Source organism: Fusarium venenatum (assembly GCF_020744135.1).
Source record: "Fusarium venenatum strain MPI-CAGE-CH-0201 chromosome Unknown EDB82scaffold_4, whole genome shotgun sequence".
NCBI lineage: Eukaryota > Fungi > Ascomycota > Sordariomycetes > Hypocreales > Nectriaceae > Fusarium > Fusarium venenatum.
In genome coordinates, this window is record NW_027072132.1 from 1,960,148 (window position 1) to 1,977,924 (window position 17,777).

General features: G+C 50.0%; 6 protein-coding genes across 6 annotated transcripts; 3 read left to right on the plus strand and 3 right to left on the minus strand.

Annotated features, from left to right (window-relative positions):
• Positions 1-919: 919 nt before the first annotated feature.
• On the plus strand, positions 920-4,640 carry EDB82DRAFT_299657 (uncharacterized protein). Its single transcript, XM_025737483.2, has one exon. The coding sequence runs from the start codon at positions 1,016-1,018 to the stop codon at positions 4,484-4,486; it is 3,471 nt and encodes a 1,156-aa protein (XP_025592340.1). The 5' UTR covers positions 920-1,015; the 3' UTR covers positions 4,487-4,640.
• On the minus strand, positions 4,641-5,996 carry EDB82DRAFT_299658 (DExH-box splicing factor binding site-domain-containing protein). Its single transcript, XM_025737484.2, has one exon. It carries the CDS (start codon positions 5,844-5,846, stop codon positions 4,794-4,796), a length of 1,053 nt encoding a protein of 350 aa, XP_025592341.1. The 5' UTR covers positions 5,847-5,996; the 3' UTR covers positions 4,641-4,793.
• Positions 5,997-8,494: 2,498 nt separating this feature from the next.
• On the plus strand, positions 8,495-12,393 carry EDB82DRAFT_299676 (uncharacterized protein). Its single transcript, XM_065607428.1, has one exon. The coding sequence runs from the start codon at positions 8,575-8,577 to the stop codon at positions 12,040-12,042; it is 3,468 nt and encodes a 1,155-aa protein (XP_065463254.1). The 5' UTR covers positions 8,495-8,574; the 3' UTR covers positions 12,043-12,393.
• A 38-nt stretch (positions 12,394-12,431) lies between these two features.
• On the minus strand, positions 12,432-15,073 carry EDB82DRAFT_451632 (Sodium/hydrogen exchanger family-domain-containing protein). Its single transcript, XM_025737489.2, has 5 exons — positions 14,699-15,073; positions 14,602-14,637; positions 14,388-14,534; positions 13,673-14,329; positions 12,432-13,620 (listed from the first exon to the last, which is right to left on the minus strand). Exons 1-5 carry the CDS (start codon positions 14,739-14,741, stop codon positions 12,569-12,571), a joined length of 1,935 nt encoding a protein of 644 aa, XP_025592344.1. The 5' UTR covers positions 14,742-15,073; the 3' UTR covers positions 12,432-12,568.
• Positions 15,074-15,689: 616 nt separating this feature from the next.
• Positions 15,690-16,678, plus strand: EDB82DRAFT_299705 (P-loop containing nucleoside triphosphate hydrolase protein). Its single transcript, XM_025737490.2, has 2 exons — positions 15,690-15,901; positions 15,968-16,678. The coding sequence occupies exons 1-2, from the start codon at positions 15,853-15,855 to the stop codon at positions 16,558-16,560; spliced, it is 642 nt and encodes a 213-aa protein (XP_025592345.1). The 5' UTR covers positions 15,690-15,852; the 3' UTR covers positions 16,561-16,678.
• A 118-nt stretch (positions 16,679-16,796) lies between these two features.
• EDB82DRAFT_529184 (ribosomal protein S5 domain 2-type protein) lies at positions 16,797-17,730 on the minus strand (the record flags this gene model as incomplete). The annotated part of the gene is made up of 2 exons (XM_025737491.1): positions 16,797-17,514; positions 17,567-17,730. 2 exons carry the CDS (start codon positions 17,728-17,730, stop codon positions 16,797-16,799), a joined length of 882 nt encoding a protein of 293 aa, XP_025592346.1.
• Between the last annotated feature and the right edge of the window lie 47 nt (positions 17,731-17,777).

Sequence of the window (17,777 nt, forward strand, 5' to 3'; positions counted from 1 at the left end):
AGCCTACATCCCCATGTCACTTTCACTTATTGCATGTAGACTAAGCAACTAAAGTAGATAACTTTTCTGTCAACTCTTTGCCAAGACAACGCAACAGTCCGCCGACGAGAGAGGTCAAGCCAAGCGATAACTAGCAGTAGTTGTGTAAGTCGTATTAGTTGTATGACGGCAGTCAATCGGTAGCTCAGAGCAATCGCCGTACACATGTCGTAAGTCATGATAGTTTATCATTTTACGCCAACGCATTGACTTTAAAGGACAACAACTACGTCATGATATGCAATGAATAAACGTATGTTTATATCGTTCAACATCACAGGCGACTATGCCTTTGATACTGATGGAAGAAGCAGTCATGAGGTGACAAATCTCTTTATGGTGAAGCAATCAGAAACTATGGCTTGTTGTTGACAACGAATGAATGCATGGCTAAAGCCCCTTTGAAACCGGCACCATCCCGAGTTGCCTGGGTACGAGTTTGGCCCATCATCGACGATTCTCGCCGGGCTGTTCCTTGCACTGAATGAGACCTACAGAGGCCCATTAATTTAGCCTTGCGGCGCCAAAGAAGCTAGAAGGCCGAGCGCCAAGGGGTCCGCAGTGGAACTGACGGCAAGTGACATCATTGTATCTTTGAACCAGAAATTAGGAAAGAACATTCCCGAGACCTGAGTAATGGCCTTGTGACGCCTGCCCAATTTTGTTTGTCAATACTAGAAAGGAGTAACCTGTCATGGCCTCGGACCTGACCACGGCCCCTTTCTCTTTTCTTTACACACTTGTACACTGAAGCATGGTATAATATACGCGACTCTAGCAACATTCGTCAAGCAGACATATTGCCAAGGTGCGACTGATCAAGTGGCGTACGCGACAGTGACACGACAACTACGATATCCCATCACTATAAACAGAGTCATCTGCATACTTTCCTGGAGTTCCTCTGTCCGTAAAGCACCTGAGAGAAAGACAACAAACCTTCACGCTCCCACAGAGGAGTCGCAGTATTGCTGCCATGGATTCTCAAACAGAAGACAACAACAACCTCAAGCTCGAAGTATCGCAGAAGTATAACAGTGATGAAAATGAACAGCAACCCACAACAGTAATCACAGACGATCATGGAGACCTTGCTTTTCCTGCCCCAGTTCCACGCCCGATACTGTCACCCGAGAGTCCATTATCGCCGAGAAGTCACCAAGAGGTTGTTACCCCTAACCCCCCCCCAAGCGAAGACCATCGACAAACACGAGTTCATTCACAACCTCTACCCGTACCAGAAGCGCCTGGGCAGGTATTATCAAAAAAGTCATCAGCTCCTAAGGACCGACCCAAGCCGACCAAGACATGGCAAACCGAACAACCCAGGCGCGATCATCACCGTCACCATTCATACTTTCGACCCGGTCCGGCCAGGGCTGGTACATCATATCTGAATAAAGCGATCTGGCAAGGGCAGGAAAACACAGCACTCAACTCCAGAAGAAGTTCATCATCATCGTCCGATGAGGAGCATCGACCGACCGACCAGCGAGAACCCCCAAGTGATGGAGACCGGAAGAAAGACAAGGCATCACATAAAGACCTTGGTGATGGCAAATATGGTCACTTCAGCGTAGGCAACCAGAACTACCAAACATCTGGAAAGGTCAAGAAGGATGGCCGCTTGCGAATCACTGTCAATGAGACCGCAGGCACAGGATACCTGAGCAAAGCTCTGGGTACAGCGGTCAACAAGGTGTCACCCCCAAGGGTAGAACAAGCCGAAAAACCATCAAACTTGACAATTCCTGAGAGCCCACGTCGACCATCTTCGGCGACGGCCGTGGCGGACCCAAGACCCCAGACACATCTAAACATTGTCATCATGGTTATTGGTTCGCGAGGAGATGCCCAGCCATTCCTAAAAATCGGTAAAGTTCTCAAGGAGGAATACGGACACCGTGTACGCATCGCTACACACCCGGCGTTTCGTGACTTTGTGGAAAAGGATTCGGGACTCGAGTTCTTTTCTGTTGGAGGTGACCCTTCCGAACTTATGGCCTTCATGGTTAAGAATCCTGGGTTGATACCAACTCTTGAGACATTCAAGGCTGGAGATATTGGTCGACGACGAGCTGCCATGGCCACCATGTTTGATGGGTTCTGGCGTGCTTGCATCAATGCCACAGACGATGAGTCGGACCGTCAGAACCTAAAGATGATGGGTGAAAAGGATCCTTTTGTGGCGGACGTCATCATCGCCAACCCGCCAAGTTTTGCACATATTCACTGCGCCGAAGCGCTCGGAATCCCTGTTCACTTGATGTTTACCTTTCCCTATACACCAACACAAGCGTTTCCGCATCCCTTGGCGAGCATCAAGAACTCCAACGTAGATCCAGGATACACCAATTTCATCTCTTACCCCTTGGTTGAGATGATGGTATGGCAAGGCTTAGGAGATCTGGTTAACGAATTCCGTGTCAAGACATTGGCCCTAGACCCGGTATCAACTCTCTGGGCACCAGGTGCGACCTATCGTCTGCATGTGCCTTTCACGTATCTGTGGTCACCGGGTCTTGTACCTAAGCCACAGGACTGGGGCAGTGAGATTGACGTGGCTGGTTTCGTGTTCCTTGACTTGGCTTCGACCTTTGAGCCACCAAAGGAATTGGAGGATTTCATAGCGGCTGGAGACACTCCTATTTACATTGGATTTGGCTCTATTGTCGTCGACGATGCTGACAAATTCACCGAAATGATCTTCAAGGCCGTTGAGATGGCAGGGGTTCGTGCCTTGGTGTCGAAGGGCTGGGGTGGACTTGGAGGTGATGACGTCCCGGACAATATCTTCATGCTCGACAACACTCCTCATGACTGGCTTTTCCCAAGGGTGAAAGCTTGCGTAATTCACGGAGGCGCGGGTACAACCGCCATTGCACTGAAGTGTGGCAAGCCAACAATGATCGTTCCCTTCTTCGGTGACCAGAATTTCTGGGGCAAGATGGTGAGCAGCGCAGACGTCGGCCCTGAACCAATCCCCTACAAACATTTAAACGCAGAGAAACTCGCAGAAGGCATCGAGTATTGTCTCACAGACAAGGCAAGAGAAGCCGCAGAAAAAATCGCGAAGCGTATTGCAGAAGAAGGTGATGGTGCTGAAAATGCCGTCAAGGAGTTCCACCGACAGTTAAATCTCACACCTCCTAGTATTCTGCGATGCTCCATCCTCAAAGACCGCACAGCTGTCTGGGAAGTTAAAGGAACCAATATCAAATTGGGTGCCTTGGCTGCTGACATGCTTGTTGATAATGGGCAGCTGACCTGGAAGCGCTTGAGACTCCTCAGGCATAAAGAATGGAATGATTTCGAAGGCCCCGGAGAGCCTGTCACTGGAATTGCTGGTTCCATTGCTGGCACAGTTGGTGAAGCATTTCATGGCGTTGCTAGCGTTCCTTATCATTGGGCAAAAAGGACAAAGTCGATCAGGAAAAGGAAGAGCGTAAAACGGTCAAAGAAAACTAAGAAGACCGACCGTGAAGCACCTCAAAACGATACAGCAGATCCTGAAACTTCAGCAGATGGTGCTTCGCTGCACACCGAGACGACAGCTGAGGATGCAAGCGGACAGTACGTTGGCGATATGGCGAGTGGTGTTGAAAGGACAGCTACAGCTATCGCCAAGGCGCCCGTGGACCTCTCGATGGCTCTGGCACAGGGATTTCACAATGCTCCTCGACTATATGGCGACAATACGGTACGACGACCCATTCGAGTAACTGGCTTTCATTCTGGACTTCGAGCAGCCGGGCACGAGTTTGCCTATGGTGTCTATGATGGTTTCACAGGAGTTGTTCGTCTTCCATACCGCGGAGCAAAAGAAAATGGACCAATTGGGTTTGTCAAGGGCACAGGTATGGGCTTGACAGGGCTCGTACTCAAGAATTTGTCTGCTATTGTTGGTCCGGTCGGTTACACGCTGAAGGGCGTTGTGAAGCAGGCCGAACGATCCAAGACGCCCCAGAAGTACATCCGCCGGGCTCGCATGGCTCAAGGACAGAGAGAGTACAAGACACTCCCAGAAGATCGCCAGAAACAACTAGAGAAGGAAGTAATGGACGGATGGGATGTCATGAAGGAGTTGAGAGAGAAACTCCAGGAGTTGGAGAAGCAGCGTGGTATCGCAGGGCAGATCGATCGGGTCCTTATTGATACCGAGGTCGTATTCGAAGACGTGGACGCCGCCCAAAAGTCGTTGGAAGCGCTCAAGCAAGGGAAGGATCTTGAAGATGTGGTGGATCCTGATCGAGATCGTGGCCGTGGTGAAGGAAAGTCTGGCCGGGATCGAAGCATGTCGATTCGAAGATCGTTGAATTTGACAAAGAGATACGGTGAGAAGAAACGCCTCGCATCGCTGGCTGATGCCGATGGCAACATGGCCGAAGGTGGAGCTGGAGGAAAAGCCCCTTTTGGAACGGATAGATTGACCGTGCCAGCAAGGTAGAATCATTTGCTCATGAAGGAGTGCACGGCGTTGGGTTGAAGGAATATAGTATACGTATACCCCGATCATGCGGCCTAGGCTGTAATTGTAGTCTTTTAATTAAAAATGCATAGTTAATACTCAAATCAATATCCCCTCTGCACGTTAGCGGCTTGAAACTTGTGTCCTGTGAATGTCTAGTCTAGGTAACATGATGTGTTGCAATGGACGTTTACCGAAGCCCAAGTTGCCCCTTACCATGGAAATACGATTGCGCCGTTCCCATAAACCGATAGTGTATTAATACTGCAATGCTGGTTTCATTGCCTCAACGTCGCCGATCATAGTCTCGATGACTTCGGTGTCGGTCGTCTCTGTTTCTTTCGCGGTCTCGATCACGGTCGCGGTCACGGTGTCCATGCCTGCTGTCTCGATCCCTTTCTCTTTCTCGCTCGCGCTCGCGCTCCCGTTTGTAACTGTCCTCATTTCGACGGCTATCCTTTCGTTTAATCTCCTCTCGGCGGTAGTCGGCTAGGCGTGGCGGCCTGTTCTTTTGCCCGTTCTGATTCCATCCGCCCAGGTCCTCCTCCCCTTTGAGCTGCTTGGCACCAAGACCGAGCCCCTTAGGACGTCGTTTGACTTCTTTTACTTTGCCAAGAGACTTGCCATCCCAACCCATGCCTCGTAGGAGAGCTGCGCCAAACTCTTCCACAGGCATGGATTCGTAGTCGTCGAGAGTAGATGCTTCACCCGCTTCTTGGATGTCGCGGCGGTAGGCGTCCTCTTCGGTTGGATGGATAACCTTATCCTCTTCCTCCTTCTTCCCTAGTAGCGCATCTATAGCTTCATCGTCTGCCGATCGTTTGGGAGGTGGCTTCTGATCGTTATCGTCATGGTTGGGGGCCTTTTCATTGGCGAGGACCTTTCTATCGTCCTCAGTCTTCTCCTTGATTGTTAAACCCCATTTTAGACCCTTATCCTGATCTGCGGGCTCTGTTTCGACTGTTGTTCCGGCTTGCTGAGCCCTGGCCTCCTCAGGAAGTAGATTCTTTCCCTTTCTCTGTGCTTTGGCCTCTGATCTCCAGTCGCGATTGGTTTGCCGAGCAATCACGTAGTCTTTTTTCTCTGTCCTTGGGTCCTTCGCTTTGCGCTCTGTTTCTGCGCCCTCCGCACCGAATCCTGTGATCTTTTCGTGTCGTCCACGGTGGTCATCTTGGTCGTCTTCGGAATCAGATTCTCCTCCTAGAGCGTGTGGTCGCGGTCTCTTCCCTAGCGCCGAGGGCGGGTTTGTTTTTGCAAGCTTTTTTGAATCATTGCTATTCGAAGGAGTACCGAATTTGATTGCTATCCGCGGCGCTGCTGGCTTGTTTTGTTCTGACATTTTTGGCTAGTCGTTTTGTTGATAAAATCCCATGCAGCGAATATCGCGACAGAGGAGATGTATTTAATTTTGAAAGACGTGTGCTGAAGGAAGAAGAAGTGTGCTGCTGAGCAGTTCTTTTATGTCACTTGAGAACAAAATCGTGTAGAACCACCAAATTTGAAAGACGTCAGAAGCAGGCGGCCGAGAGTCTTCTGTGGCGCACATATTGTGGCTACACCGATTCTGTTTGGAGAGTGGCTGAACTGTGACGGAAGTACCTTGTTGAGAACCCGATCGAGCGGTCAATGCACAATTAAAGTGAGGCTCATTGTTTAGTAGAACGCCAAAAGATCAATACTTTCGAAGAAATAAGAATCTGCTTCTTGAGAATTGAAGGAATTGTTTTATGCGAAATATCTCGAAATGAAGTTTCTGTATACATAACTATAACGGGCACTTCGGGACATACTTACCTGGATGCTTAACGGAAACCATAAGTTCTTGTAGACTGCACTAGCAGCTGATTCCCTCTGTACGAAGGTAGTGGCGCACTGTTTGTTATTGATAGTCCTAGATGAAAGCTTGAATCAGGTAAGAGAGAATATGATATTCAGTCCTATGGATGACAAGGTAGAAGAGGATTGAAAGATAATAATTACTATACGCAGTATGCCCAACATCCATTTCACTAACATGTACACATCCATTTGCTTTTTTTACAGGTTGCAGCCCGAGAAAGGATACATACAGTAGTCTAATGTACGCGGTGGGGATTTAAATGACTGTTCCAAACGCAAATATGAGCGTATTGGACACGGTGCCTGACGTGCAGCCATATACCGTGCTGTCCTCAAAGCTTCTACCCCTTTCTATGGTCCTCTCGCGCACTTGGCACTACGGTTGGACAATTTTAGCACAGTGCAAAAAATAGATGCTGATCCAGAAATTTGAATCTCGTTTTCCACAAACCTTGGCCTTATCCCAAACCTTGATCCTCACTTCTCCTGCCCGCCACTCGCGCTACACCCACTATTTGCTGCAAGCCTGGTTGATTGCCCCCCCTAATCCACCGCCAGTCCCGCACTCTCTAGTCTCTTCCGATACCTTCCCCAGCGTTCAATGTCCCCCATGTGCCCGCGCTTCAACTAAACTCCACTGCATTCAGTGCTTTGAGCTGCAAACCACCAAACACCACGGTATCGTCTCCCCAGAGACAGAAAATTTGACGCCCTCAAGCGACATCGCCCTCAACATCGACACCCCAAAATCAATCTACAACCACCTTTTTCATCGTCAAAAACTCGTGCATTCATCTCAGGCGACTTGAAATCATTTTTTGCAACGTCCGTTTCAACCCAAAACGGATGTCGCGGCCGTCGATGCTATGACTGAGGTCGGAGCTGCCGATCTATCAAGGCTGCTTCAATCAAAGCGCAATGAGTGCAGGTCAGTATAGGCTCAAATGAAAGAGCTGATTTTTCCGATCATGGCGATGTGTTTTTCGGCGTGCTAACTTGCCTCAGTTCAATCGTGACGTCGCGGAAGCGAAAGCTTCGCGAACTGTTCGCTGTTGCGACACAGTCCGAGGGTCTGCCGCACCCAGTCTTAACCAACCCCGACGCGCCGACCACAACACCAGCTGAATGGCAATTTTTGCAAGCCAATGATATTATCCAGTACGTTCTGTAAATTGAACACGCGCTTTTTAGAATCAATTTGCGCGTGCATTGTGCTGTCAATGCCTGTAACATGCTAATATCACCATAGAAGCAAGACGCTGAATGAAGCCAGCATCCCAACGAGGCCAAACTTTTCGCTAGAAGTGTTCAAGAAATCTCTCGCAAAGTCGATATTCATTGCCAATGAATCTGCACCGAAGCAAACGTCGGAGGAAGCAAACGAATCGCATATAACGGATGCGCAGGACGAACAACAATCCAACAGGGCACCTTTACCTACAAAAGCCGATGATGCTGCTGCTTCAACAAGGCCTTCAACCCCCGAGGTTTCAACAGAGCCAGCTACGACCGCCAACACCGTTCTCCCATCTGCCACAAATGCACAAGCTGTGCTCCCACCTACCGATGCGATTGTAAAGCCGATACCGACAGCCTCTCAGGATGTTCCTACCCCTACTGACGCCAATACGAATCCAATCACGAACGGAGAGAACCCTGCCGATTCGAACGAAGGCGCATCCGTACCGCGCCAACCTCAAGTCACCTTTGAATCAGGAACGAAGGGCGAGCATATTGAAGCTGGAACGTCCTTGTCAGCGAAGCCTGGTCAGGGGGTCGTGGATTCTGCTGTGACTACAGGCGTTTCTTCAACAGTCAAGCCGTCTGCCGATGTTACTCGTCCCGCCGATGCATTATCTTCGCCTGGTTCAACAGCACAAAGTGCGACTACTCCCGCGGTGCATGACGATGCTTCCACAGATACAAGTCCGGAACATGAGGGGCCACAGTATGTCGAGCCAGCAGAACAGGAAAAGACCGACGATGGCGTCTATGAGAGAGGCACAGATAAACATCATCAGAGTCAGGAAAGTGATGATGTTCGAGCTTCAACCAAAGACCTGGAAGACCGTGTATTGGAAGCACCCCCAGAATCTGCCGAAGCCCAGCTCCTCCAAGAATCTATCCGATCGAGCGTTGCAGCAGAGATAGAGACAGCACGGACCTCAGCGAGCACTAGCCATGAAGCAGACGCTGCCATATCAGCACCAGTGTCTGAGGATGTTAATATGTCGGGTATTGATGATAGAGTTGTCAAGGCTGCGCCCACAGTTAGTGGAGGGGCCGAGGAGAAGCATGTTCAGCAAGTACTTGATACTGATGCGAAACCCGCCTCAGCGACTGGTACACCTGCAGAAGCTTCGGCTAATAAGGAAATTCCGGACAGTCAAGAGGAACCCCCTGAACAGATGGACGTGGATGCGCCTGAACCTAAAGCAAGTACTGAAAGTCAAACCGGGGCGCCCATATCACCCGAGAAGTTAGATGCAGCCGATGGCCGGCCTGCACCTGCTCCACAGCATATAACTGAGCCCATTGCACCTGTCGAGTCTGTTCGTCAAGATTCGCCTCCGAAGGTTGAGCGTGCTGTCACTAGAGTTTCGTCTGGGGCGATGCGCCCAAAGTCTGTCAGTGAAATTGTTGGCGTGACCCCTCGCCAAACCCCGACGCTGGAACATATTTCTACCAACAAGAGCTCAAACAATCAGCTGACTCCTCTAACTTCTACTCCTAAATCACCGACCCTGAGACATCGTCATATTTCCGCTCATCAAAGACAGAGATCCCGCAGCCAGCCCTCGACGGTTGTTTTCGGTAAGCAGTCCAAGAAGGGTGAAGAAAGGTCAATGGTGCCCAGTCAGCGTGACACGATTCTTCCGACCGAAGACTACTACACCCCTCTTTTTGTTCAGGGCTTTGCTGGTAGTTCATCATGGATGCAACCGATCGAGAAAGTTCTATACACAGCCAACAAGACCGTTACGACGCCGGACGCCAACCTCGCCATCCAGGACCACCAAGCATGTAAGGTTTTGCGGCGCGTCTACCATCTCCAGCAGCATGATAAATGGTCCCTGCGGCAACCCAAACGCTGCCCTGAGCCTACTCGCCCCCCATCTCACTGGGATGTCGTGCTGCAAGAAATGAAATGGATGCGAACAGATTTCCGAGAGGAACGAAAATGGAAGAGAGCTGTAGCCAAGAATCTCGCATATGCTTGTGCAGAATGGCATGAAGCTACCCCTGAGGAGCGGAAGGCGCTGCAAGTTCAAGCTGTTATCCCCTCCAGTATTAAGCCTGCAACCGATGTCGACATGGTTGATGTCGAGGGTGCAAACCACTCTACTCCTGATCTGGTCGCTAGCGAAGATGTCGAATCTATCGACAATCTGGATGATCTTACCGAAGACTTCCCCGAGACAATAGCTCCATCCGCCATATTCAACCTTCAAGACGAGGATGTCGTTTTCGGTCTACGTCGAACTGCCGCTGCAGACCAGCTTTTGGAGGAGCTCCCTATGTTCGGAGCACCTCTTCAGGTCCCTAAGTTCGATCTTACAGGTCCCGAATGGGATCCCGACGCTCATTGGCGACGACCAGCTCTGCCCTTGAGCAAGTATGTCGAGGGTCACATGAAGTTGGTTTCAGATGGCCCACCAAGAAAGCGCAGTCGGTATAATTATCAAAACGAAGATTCTGACGATGAAGGCGAGGCTGGTTTTGTTAGCAACGATTCCACGCCCAGTCTTCCCTTACCACCGGTTACCGACGAGGTTGCTTTATTTAACCCTGAGATGAAGCATATTCGCGATCGCTTATACGTTGGCCATCAATTCCGACCACCTTCAGAGTACCCCATGCCCTCTCAAAGTTTCTTCGAATGTCGCAGCCCCTCACAATGGACCATTGCTGAGGACGATGAACTTCGGAGCCTTGTCCGGGAGCATTCTTATAACTGGTCCCTCATTTCTAGTATACTTGCACCTAGATCCATTTTCAACTCTGGTGCAGAGAGACGCACTCCTTGGGAATGCTTCGAGAGGTGGATCAATCTGGAAGGACTCCCAGCGGACATGTCAAAGACACAGTACTTCAAGGCTTACATGGGTCGCATTAATCAAGCCCAGAATTTTATTAACATGCAGAACCAGGCGATGGCACAGCAGGTCAACCAGGCCAATGGAGCAGTCACTCCTGGGCGACGAAGACCTCAATCTATTCCCATCAGAGTGGAGAGGCGACGTAACCAGAAACATCTCACGATGCTTGATGCCATGCGTAAGCTGGCAAAGAAACGGGAGACAACAGCGCAGAAGCAGCAACACGCGGCATCGCAGAATGCTGCCAACAAAAAGACCAACGAGTCTGCATCACAACGCCCAACGAAAACACCAGGAGAATACAGCAGGCTACGCTACGAAAGAGACCAAGCTCTGGCAGAAAAGATGGCGCAGTTTGCGTCAAGGCAAGAGGCTCAAAGACGAGTAAGTAACACAGCCGCACGGCCCAACGGAAGCATAAAGCTGATATCCTCCCAGGCCGTTTTGCAAGCCAGAGTTCAAGGTCAAGCTGCCCAAATGGCTGCTGGTACCCCTGGAGCCGTGCAGGCCGGTCAGAATTCAGCGCAAGCTGCTGCCGCCGCCGCCGCTGCAGCAGCGGCAGCCAACGGTATGAACGGTGTTGGCCGTGTTAATGTCCCTAACCAACTCGCGGCGGCCGCTGCAGCCGCTGCAGGACAAGCTCGTCCACGAATGCCCATGCAATCAACTGCTACTGCTGGTATGGGAGGTGTGCCAGCTCACATGGCTGGTGGGCTTGTGCCCCCGAACCAGATGACTGGTGTGCAACAAGCACAACTGCAGGCAATGCAGGGGCAACACAACCGTATGCCCATGCCAAACCCCCCGCCTGATGTTAGCTTAATGATGCGTGCCCAACGTATCTCTGAACAGCAACGGGCTGCACAGATGCATGCTCAAGGCGGTCCTGGCACCCCTGGTCAAGGGGCAGCAGGCGCCCAGCAGAGTCCTCCTGCCCAGATGCGGAACGCAATAAATGGTGTCAACGGCATCAGCGGCAATCCAATGAATCAACAGAGTTTCCTTAATAACGCGCAGGCGATGATGGCTCAGTTCAACCAGGGCAATCTTAGCTCACCACAGCCAAACGGCCTCCATATGCCATCTGGCCCTGCAGGCTCAATAGCCCCGCGACCACAAACGCAACTCCCACCAGCTATCCTGGCTCAACTGAACCAGCTCGAGGCACAATTTCGCGCTAAAAACCCCAGCCTTACCTCTGAGCAGGCCCGTCAGCTAGCCACAGAACACTTAACACGGCTCATGATGGCGCAACGCTCTGCGATGAACTCTGCTGCTGGCACGGCTGGTCAAGGCGGACTTGCTGGCAGTATTGCAGCCACAACTAGCCCTCACCAATATGCCGCGCTACTTCGACAACAACAGCAGCAACAAGCAAGTGCAGCAGCGGGCAGCCCCGGACAACAACATCAGCAGCCTCACCAAGCTCAACATCAGCCCCAACAGCAACAGTCTCAGCAGCAGCAAGCGCAGGCGAAACAACAGCAGCCTCAGCAACAGGTCCAGGCCCAGGTTCAGGCACAGGTCCAACAACATCAAGTACAACAGCAGCAACAGAGGCAGGCAAGCGGTAGCGCTACACCCTCGGCTGGCTAGTGGAAGAGTTGGCAAAATTGCACAGTTTTCTTGTTGGGGTTTCTGGAACTATGGGTTTGGCTTGGCTTGGTGTATTAGGAGCGATCGATATTGGTGTTTGTCTTATCATGAAAAGCGTTTGAGCGAAAGAGAAAACATGACGATTCTGGCTGTACGATTGCGTAACTGCTTATGAAGCAACGGGCGGGTCAAGTTTTGAAGGCATCAGTTGGAGAGCATCTGTAGATTATTTATTAATCATAGTAGTTAAAGACATGAAAATAGGTAGATGGCCACATAAGTCCTTACTCGTTTAGGGCAACTACAAACACCCCTTATTCAAATCAAATCACTGTACATACTTAAGGATGCGTGACACAATTCCTAACTGACGAAGGCGAGATGAACGTCCGGACCAAATCATTTATATCTATTATGAATATATTTCTATACAACTAAAACCTAACGCCGGTCATGCACATGGATTGTACAGCCCACAACTTGGAATGGGAAACACGGAATTCCATCATTTACTATATACACTCATTCAGCTAGGTCCACCGTTGCCGCCTCTGGAACTGTCCCCCTGAAGAAGCAACCTGGGCTTGATGAAGTCCTCGTCGAGATGGTGGAAGACACTGGCAGGATCCTCCGAGGTCCAGAGTTGCCGGATCGCATTGGATGCGGTGATCGGTTGGCCTCCGGGTGCTTCCGATATAGGAGTCGCGTATGCACTGTCAACACGAGATGGAGTAGCGGTGTTGGAGCGCGGAAGTGGCGAGCGACGAGCTGGAGGTGGTAAATCGGAGACGTCAATGTCGCTACCAATGTCTGAATCATCATTATGGCGAAGAAGGTCAGATCTCTCAGGTATAGAGTTCTTTCGTACTTTGCTTGTAGGACGGCCGCCCGTGTGCGGAGACGAAGCGCCAGATACATAACTAGCAGACTGGCCTGCTTCGAGGCTGCCAAGAGCGACGCTGCCATTCCTGCGAGGATTGTAACCAATTCCTGTTCCTGATCGCTTGACTTGAAGACCCCCTCCGAATGTTTCGATATCGAATTCGTCATCGCTGTCAACTTCTTCGACAACACCGGTACGGATTCCAAGGATCTCAAGCATACGAGCGGTAGTGCCTCCGAAAATGATAACGGTGAGCACAACCACGACTAGAACAGTGGCTCGGAGTGCAGGGGAGTTCTCGCCAGTGAGCAAAGCAGCCAGAGCTACACCGACAGCTCCTCTTAGACCAGCCCAGTAAAGCATAGCCTGGTAGTTGTAGGGCAGCTCGTCGCCAACCTCCTGCCCTCGTCTGCTGGCGCGGTATCGGATGAACCAGTTAATAGCCTTGGACAAGGGGAATACGGCGACCCATCTAGCAGCGCAAACGGCCAGGATAGTTACAATAATGAGAGGAGGCTGGAACTGAAGATGGTTGTCGGTAAACAGAGCTAGTCCCAGGTAAATGAAGATGAAGTTCTCGGACAATTGCGACAAGATCTGAAAGATGAACTTTGTCGTAAGCTGAGTTCGTCGCGACATGTTGAAATAGGCATAATGCTTAAGAGTGATGCCGCAGAAAAGTAACGACACAATACCTGCATAGATGTTAGAATCCGGGTGAAGAGAGATTGACTCAAGGTAACATACCGGACATGTGAAGACCATGAGAAAAGAAATAAGTAGCGTATGGGATCAGAACCATCAAGCAGCTCTCAATCTTGGGGGTCCTACGGAGATAGGTGAACTTGAGCAGAAGTGCCGTAGCAACACCGACAAGAAAGCCGATGAACAAACTGCAGAAGAAGACCAGCAAGAAGATGCCTGTGCCTTCGAAGAAACTGATGATGCTAAGTCCAGCAGCCTCGCCCTTTTTATACTTTTGCGCAGTTTCGAAAATGACAATGGCAATGGCGTCGTTCAAGATGGATTCTCCAAAGATGATGGTGTACAACTTCGGATCGACCTTGTAAGCGTTGAAAATGGCCAGAATAGTCACAGGGTCGGTAGCAGAGAGAGTTGCGCCGACTGAAATCGCATCGACAAAGGACATTTCCAAGGATCCAGGAATAAGGGTGAATAAGTACAGGATGAGGCCAATAACAACAGCCGACAAGAAGGTTCCAGCAAAGGCGAATGTTAAAATAGTACCGATATTTCGGAAGAAGTTGGCTTGATGCAGTTCATAGCCCGAAGACAGAATAATGGGCGGCAGTAACAGATTGAAGAAGATCTGGTAGTCGAAGCTGATCATGGTTCGAATGGAGTCACCTCCAAAGATCATAAGAACAAGCCCAACCACCATTCCTATGAGAAGAGAGGGTGTAAGCATTGGATCGCATGACGACAGATTTCCAAAGCGTACCGGCAAAAATAGATATAACCGTTTCGTGTATAGCAGTGACTTTCTTCATCTGAAGCATGTAGCTTGTGAAAAAGGCGACTATGAGCAACATAATCGAGATGAAGAGCGCCCATGCTGCGAACAGTTCCTTCTGTGCAGAGTCACCCTCTGGAAGTCATGGTCAGTAATTGTAAAGGTGTATCGAATCGTCCATGTCTTGCGTGGGGAAACACACCCTCGGGGTCGGTGTCTTCTTCATCGGTGGCTCGCTCTATGTTCAATACGTCAGCCCTCATGTCGTGGGAGTCGAGTCGGACTAGGATGTAGCGTACTAAGGAGCTGGAAGCCCATTCCAACAAGTTTTGCCGAAGCCATTACGAAAGAGCCGTCCGTGTACGAATGGACGAAAGTCGTGGAAGTGTTGGAGATTATATCGCGATCGCTTCGCTTAGGGCGAGATCAAGTGGGAGACTCCCTGCGCGAACCTCGTAAAATGCGATACTGAGAACATTCGCAAAGGGGCGAGAGCGCAATAGAAGCAGTATTCGGATCGTACAGTTGGTGATGACGGGGGGACGGAAATGGAGGCAACGTCCAGGCAGCAAATAATTTGTAAGTGTCAGAAGAAAGAATGCTGTACCTGTATCTGAGTAGAGAGGTATGGGTGGATGGAGGGATGATTGGAATATGCGATGGCCAGGAAGCTTGGATCCAACACCTAAGCTAAGGTGGGCCAAGTAACCAAGATAGGCGCAGGAGATGAAAGGCGACAGCTTTCAATAAAGCAATACTCTGATTGGCTATTCCACTATTAATTAATTGATGCCTACCTAGGTGCAGTCAACTATGGAATCTGTGTTATGGATAAGCAGCATAATCATTTATAATACCACAAAACCCAAGCTACAATCTAACGCTTTTGCTTGATCGCAATAATCAACTTTGTCTACTAATATATACCTTTTTGAAGCGAGGTCGCCTACAGTCTTTTGTCAAGGAAGTCCTCAGATACTATCTTGCTCTACGCATTGACTACCAAGACAGCCCAAACTAACCTCTATCTGATCGAAACACAAAGAAAAGTAATTAGCCGTAGGCAAAAAATCAATAGGACTCTGAATAGGATAAATGCCACCTTGTGCCCTGTGATCTCAAACGAGGACTCGATCTTAAATGGTTGTACAACTCCATGCAAGTCAGCGGGGCTCAAGGGCGGCTGTCCGTGCTCAGGCCAGGGCGGTTGGCGGGGGACAGGGCGTTTTCAATGAGGCTCTTCAGTGGCTCTATCCACTAAATCCTACAGGAACCAAACCCCCGCGACAGAGACCACGTCCACCTAATAGAGGCTCGTGTAGCTACATAAATATTTCACATTAGAGCCGCAAGGTATCATCTTCACTCAACAGTCACACTGTCGCATCCACCTCTTGTATACAAAATACGCATTAGATGCTTCGATTCTCTAGCTATAAACTCCGCGACAACGATGTATCATCTCGCCAAAGGGCTCTACCTCTATGCAACGAGTAAAGAAGGTTAGTACAAAGAGCTACCGCCTCTCTGTTCTTTGGAGTTAGCCTATACTAACATCTCCCTTCCAGAATATTCGGTTATTCTTCTAGGTCTCGACAACGCTGGCAAAACAACCTTTCACGAACAAGTCAAGTCAATGTTCTTGCCAAACAGACCCGATCCGAAACTCAAGACAGTACCTACCGTTGGTCAGAATGTCTCAACAATACCGTTGCAGGACATGTACCTGAAGTTATGGGACGTAGGCGGACAGCACTCCCTACGCAAACTTTGGGAGAGTTACTACACGAGTTGCCATGCTATAGTATTTATAATCGACAGCACAGATATCGGCGACGGCAACATTGAGCACGATGAGAACCTGGGCAGGTTGGAAGAGTGTCGTCTCGTTCTCGAAGACGTTCTACAACACACAGAGACCGAAGGCGTACCCCTTCTCATCTTGGCAAACAAGCAAGACCGCGAGGACTGTGTCGAGACAATACGCATCAAGGAAGGCTTGGTCAAGAAGGTTATGGAGGGAGACAAGGGGTCTGCCGTTCGCGACTCACGTGTGTTGGCTCTGAGCGCCCTGACAGGCGATGGAGTTCGAGAAGCTATCGAATGGGTGAGGACACGAGTGCAATGGAACAAGGAGTCTCGGCCGCCTGTTATGCGGTAGCTAATCGACCTTGAGGGTTCTTTTGTGCAATTAATGCGTTTTATGATCAATGACAAAGACTTGGATAGACCGGTCTAGCTGGCGTATTGTACTGGGTCTTGGTTTGAGCATCAGTGAATCACTTCTATCAATACTGAAGCATGGGAAGCACATGGCAATCTCTCTTCGGGGTATCATGATATCTATTTTCCTTATTCTTATTGCTTTTCATCGGCATTGAGTTGTAAGTGTTAGCGTCACCTATCGTTCTCAGCCGTCAACTCTGCCAGAAGCCCTCCCCTGTCCCTTCGCTTTGCGTCCTCGGCAAGCTTGTTATCCACAATGTTTGAAAGATCCTTGGATCGGTTGAGCGCACCCTGAGCGCACTGGATGAACAGCGGCGCATCCAGGGCGTCTCCTCCTAGCTTGGCAATCTGGCAAATCTCGCCGTGCTTGTTGAGACTGTACGTGCAGTGAGAAACACGCATTTGCTCCTCAAGCCAGGTGGTGTCGACAAGAACTTGGCTTCCTTCATCGCCAAAGAAACTGTACGTGACGCAGAATGGGGAATGAAGCCAGCTCAGAGGTACAGGTTCTCTCTCGGCAGGTGTGTAGACAGTAAGGACTTCTCCTTCGATGCTTGAATCAGGCTTGCGGAAATGTCGAAGGGCTGCAATGACGGCCACGCAGGCAGCATCTGTAAGGTTGCCATCGTGAGCAAGAACATGAAGATCAACTCGGATGGACCAGCACTTTTTGCCGGCGATGAGACATAGTGATTCGGTATCCAGGGCACCCGATCTCCTGACTGTCTTTTCAAGAAGCCTTGAAAGAAGAATCTCCTCGAGTGAAGGGCGGTTGACCTCAAATGAAGGAGCGACCATGGGGCTGAGTTCCGATGTGATTGTAAAAACTCCGTCAAAAGGACGGTCTGTGTATGGCACAGTCACCTCGGCTGAGACCTTGGCCAGTACACTGATAAATAGGTCAGTGTTTGTTCAAATGTTCTCGACAAGTTTTGTTTTACCTTGTTTTTCCATATTTCACCTCGGCCACTCCATATTCATCTCCAAAAGTGAGCTCAAGAGGTCGGAATTCGTCGAATTTGCGCCCATCTAACCGCAAACCCTCGTTCAGGGCCTGAGTAAGAAACGTCTTCTCAGAAAGAGAGGGCTCGGCTTCACGCGGCATGGTTGGATGTTATTTTTATGTAAAAATGTCGTGAAAACCAATGCTAT

Excerpts from the sequence above, each read along its gene's own strand:
- EDB82DRAFT_299657 (XM_025737483.2), top strand. The coding sequence starts at position 1,016 with ATGGATTCTCAAACAGAAGACAACAACAACCTCAAGCTCGAAGTATCG.
- EDB82DRAFT_299658 (XM_025737484.2), bottom strand. The coding sequence starts at position 5,846 with ATGTCAGAACAAAACAAGCCAGCAGCGCCGCGGATAGCAATCAAATTC.
- EDB82DRAFT_299676 (XM_065607428.1), top strand. The coding sequence starts at position 8,575 with ATGTCGGGTATTGATGATAGAGTTGTCAAGGCTGCGCCCACAGTTAGT.
- EDB82DRAFT_451632 (XM_025737489.2), bottom strand. The coding sequence starts at position 14,741 with ATGGCTTCGGCAAAACTTGTTGGAATGGGCTTCCAGCTCCTTA. Across the intron at positions 14,638-14,698 it reads AATGGGCTTCCAGCTCCTTA|AGCGAGCCACCGATGAAGAA; the intron begins GTACGCTACATC and ends TATTGAACATAG. Across the intron at positions 14,330-14,387 it reads GGTTATATCTATTTTTGCCG|GAATGGTGGTTGGGCTTGTT; the intron begins GTACGCTTTGGA and ends CTCTTCTCATAG.
- EDB82DRAFT_299705 (XM_025737490.2), top strand. The coding sequence starts at position 15,853 with ATGTATCATCTCGCCAAAGGGCTCTACCTCTATGCAACGAGTAAAGAA. Across the intron at positions 15,902-15,967 it reads CTATGCAACGAGTAAAGAAG|AATATTCGGTTATTCTTCTA; the intron begins GTTAGTACAAAG and ends TCTCCCTTCCAG.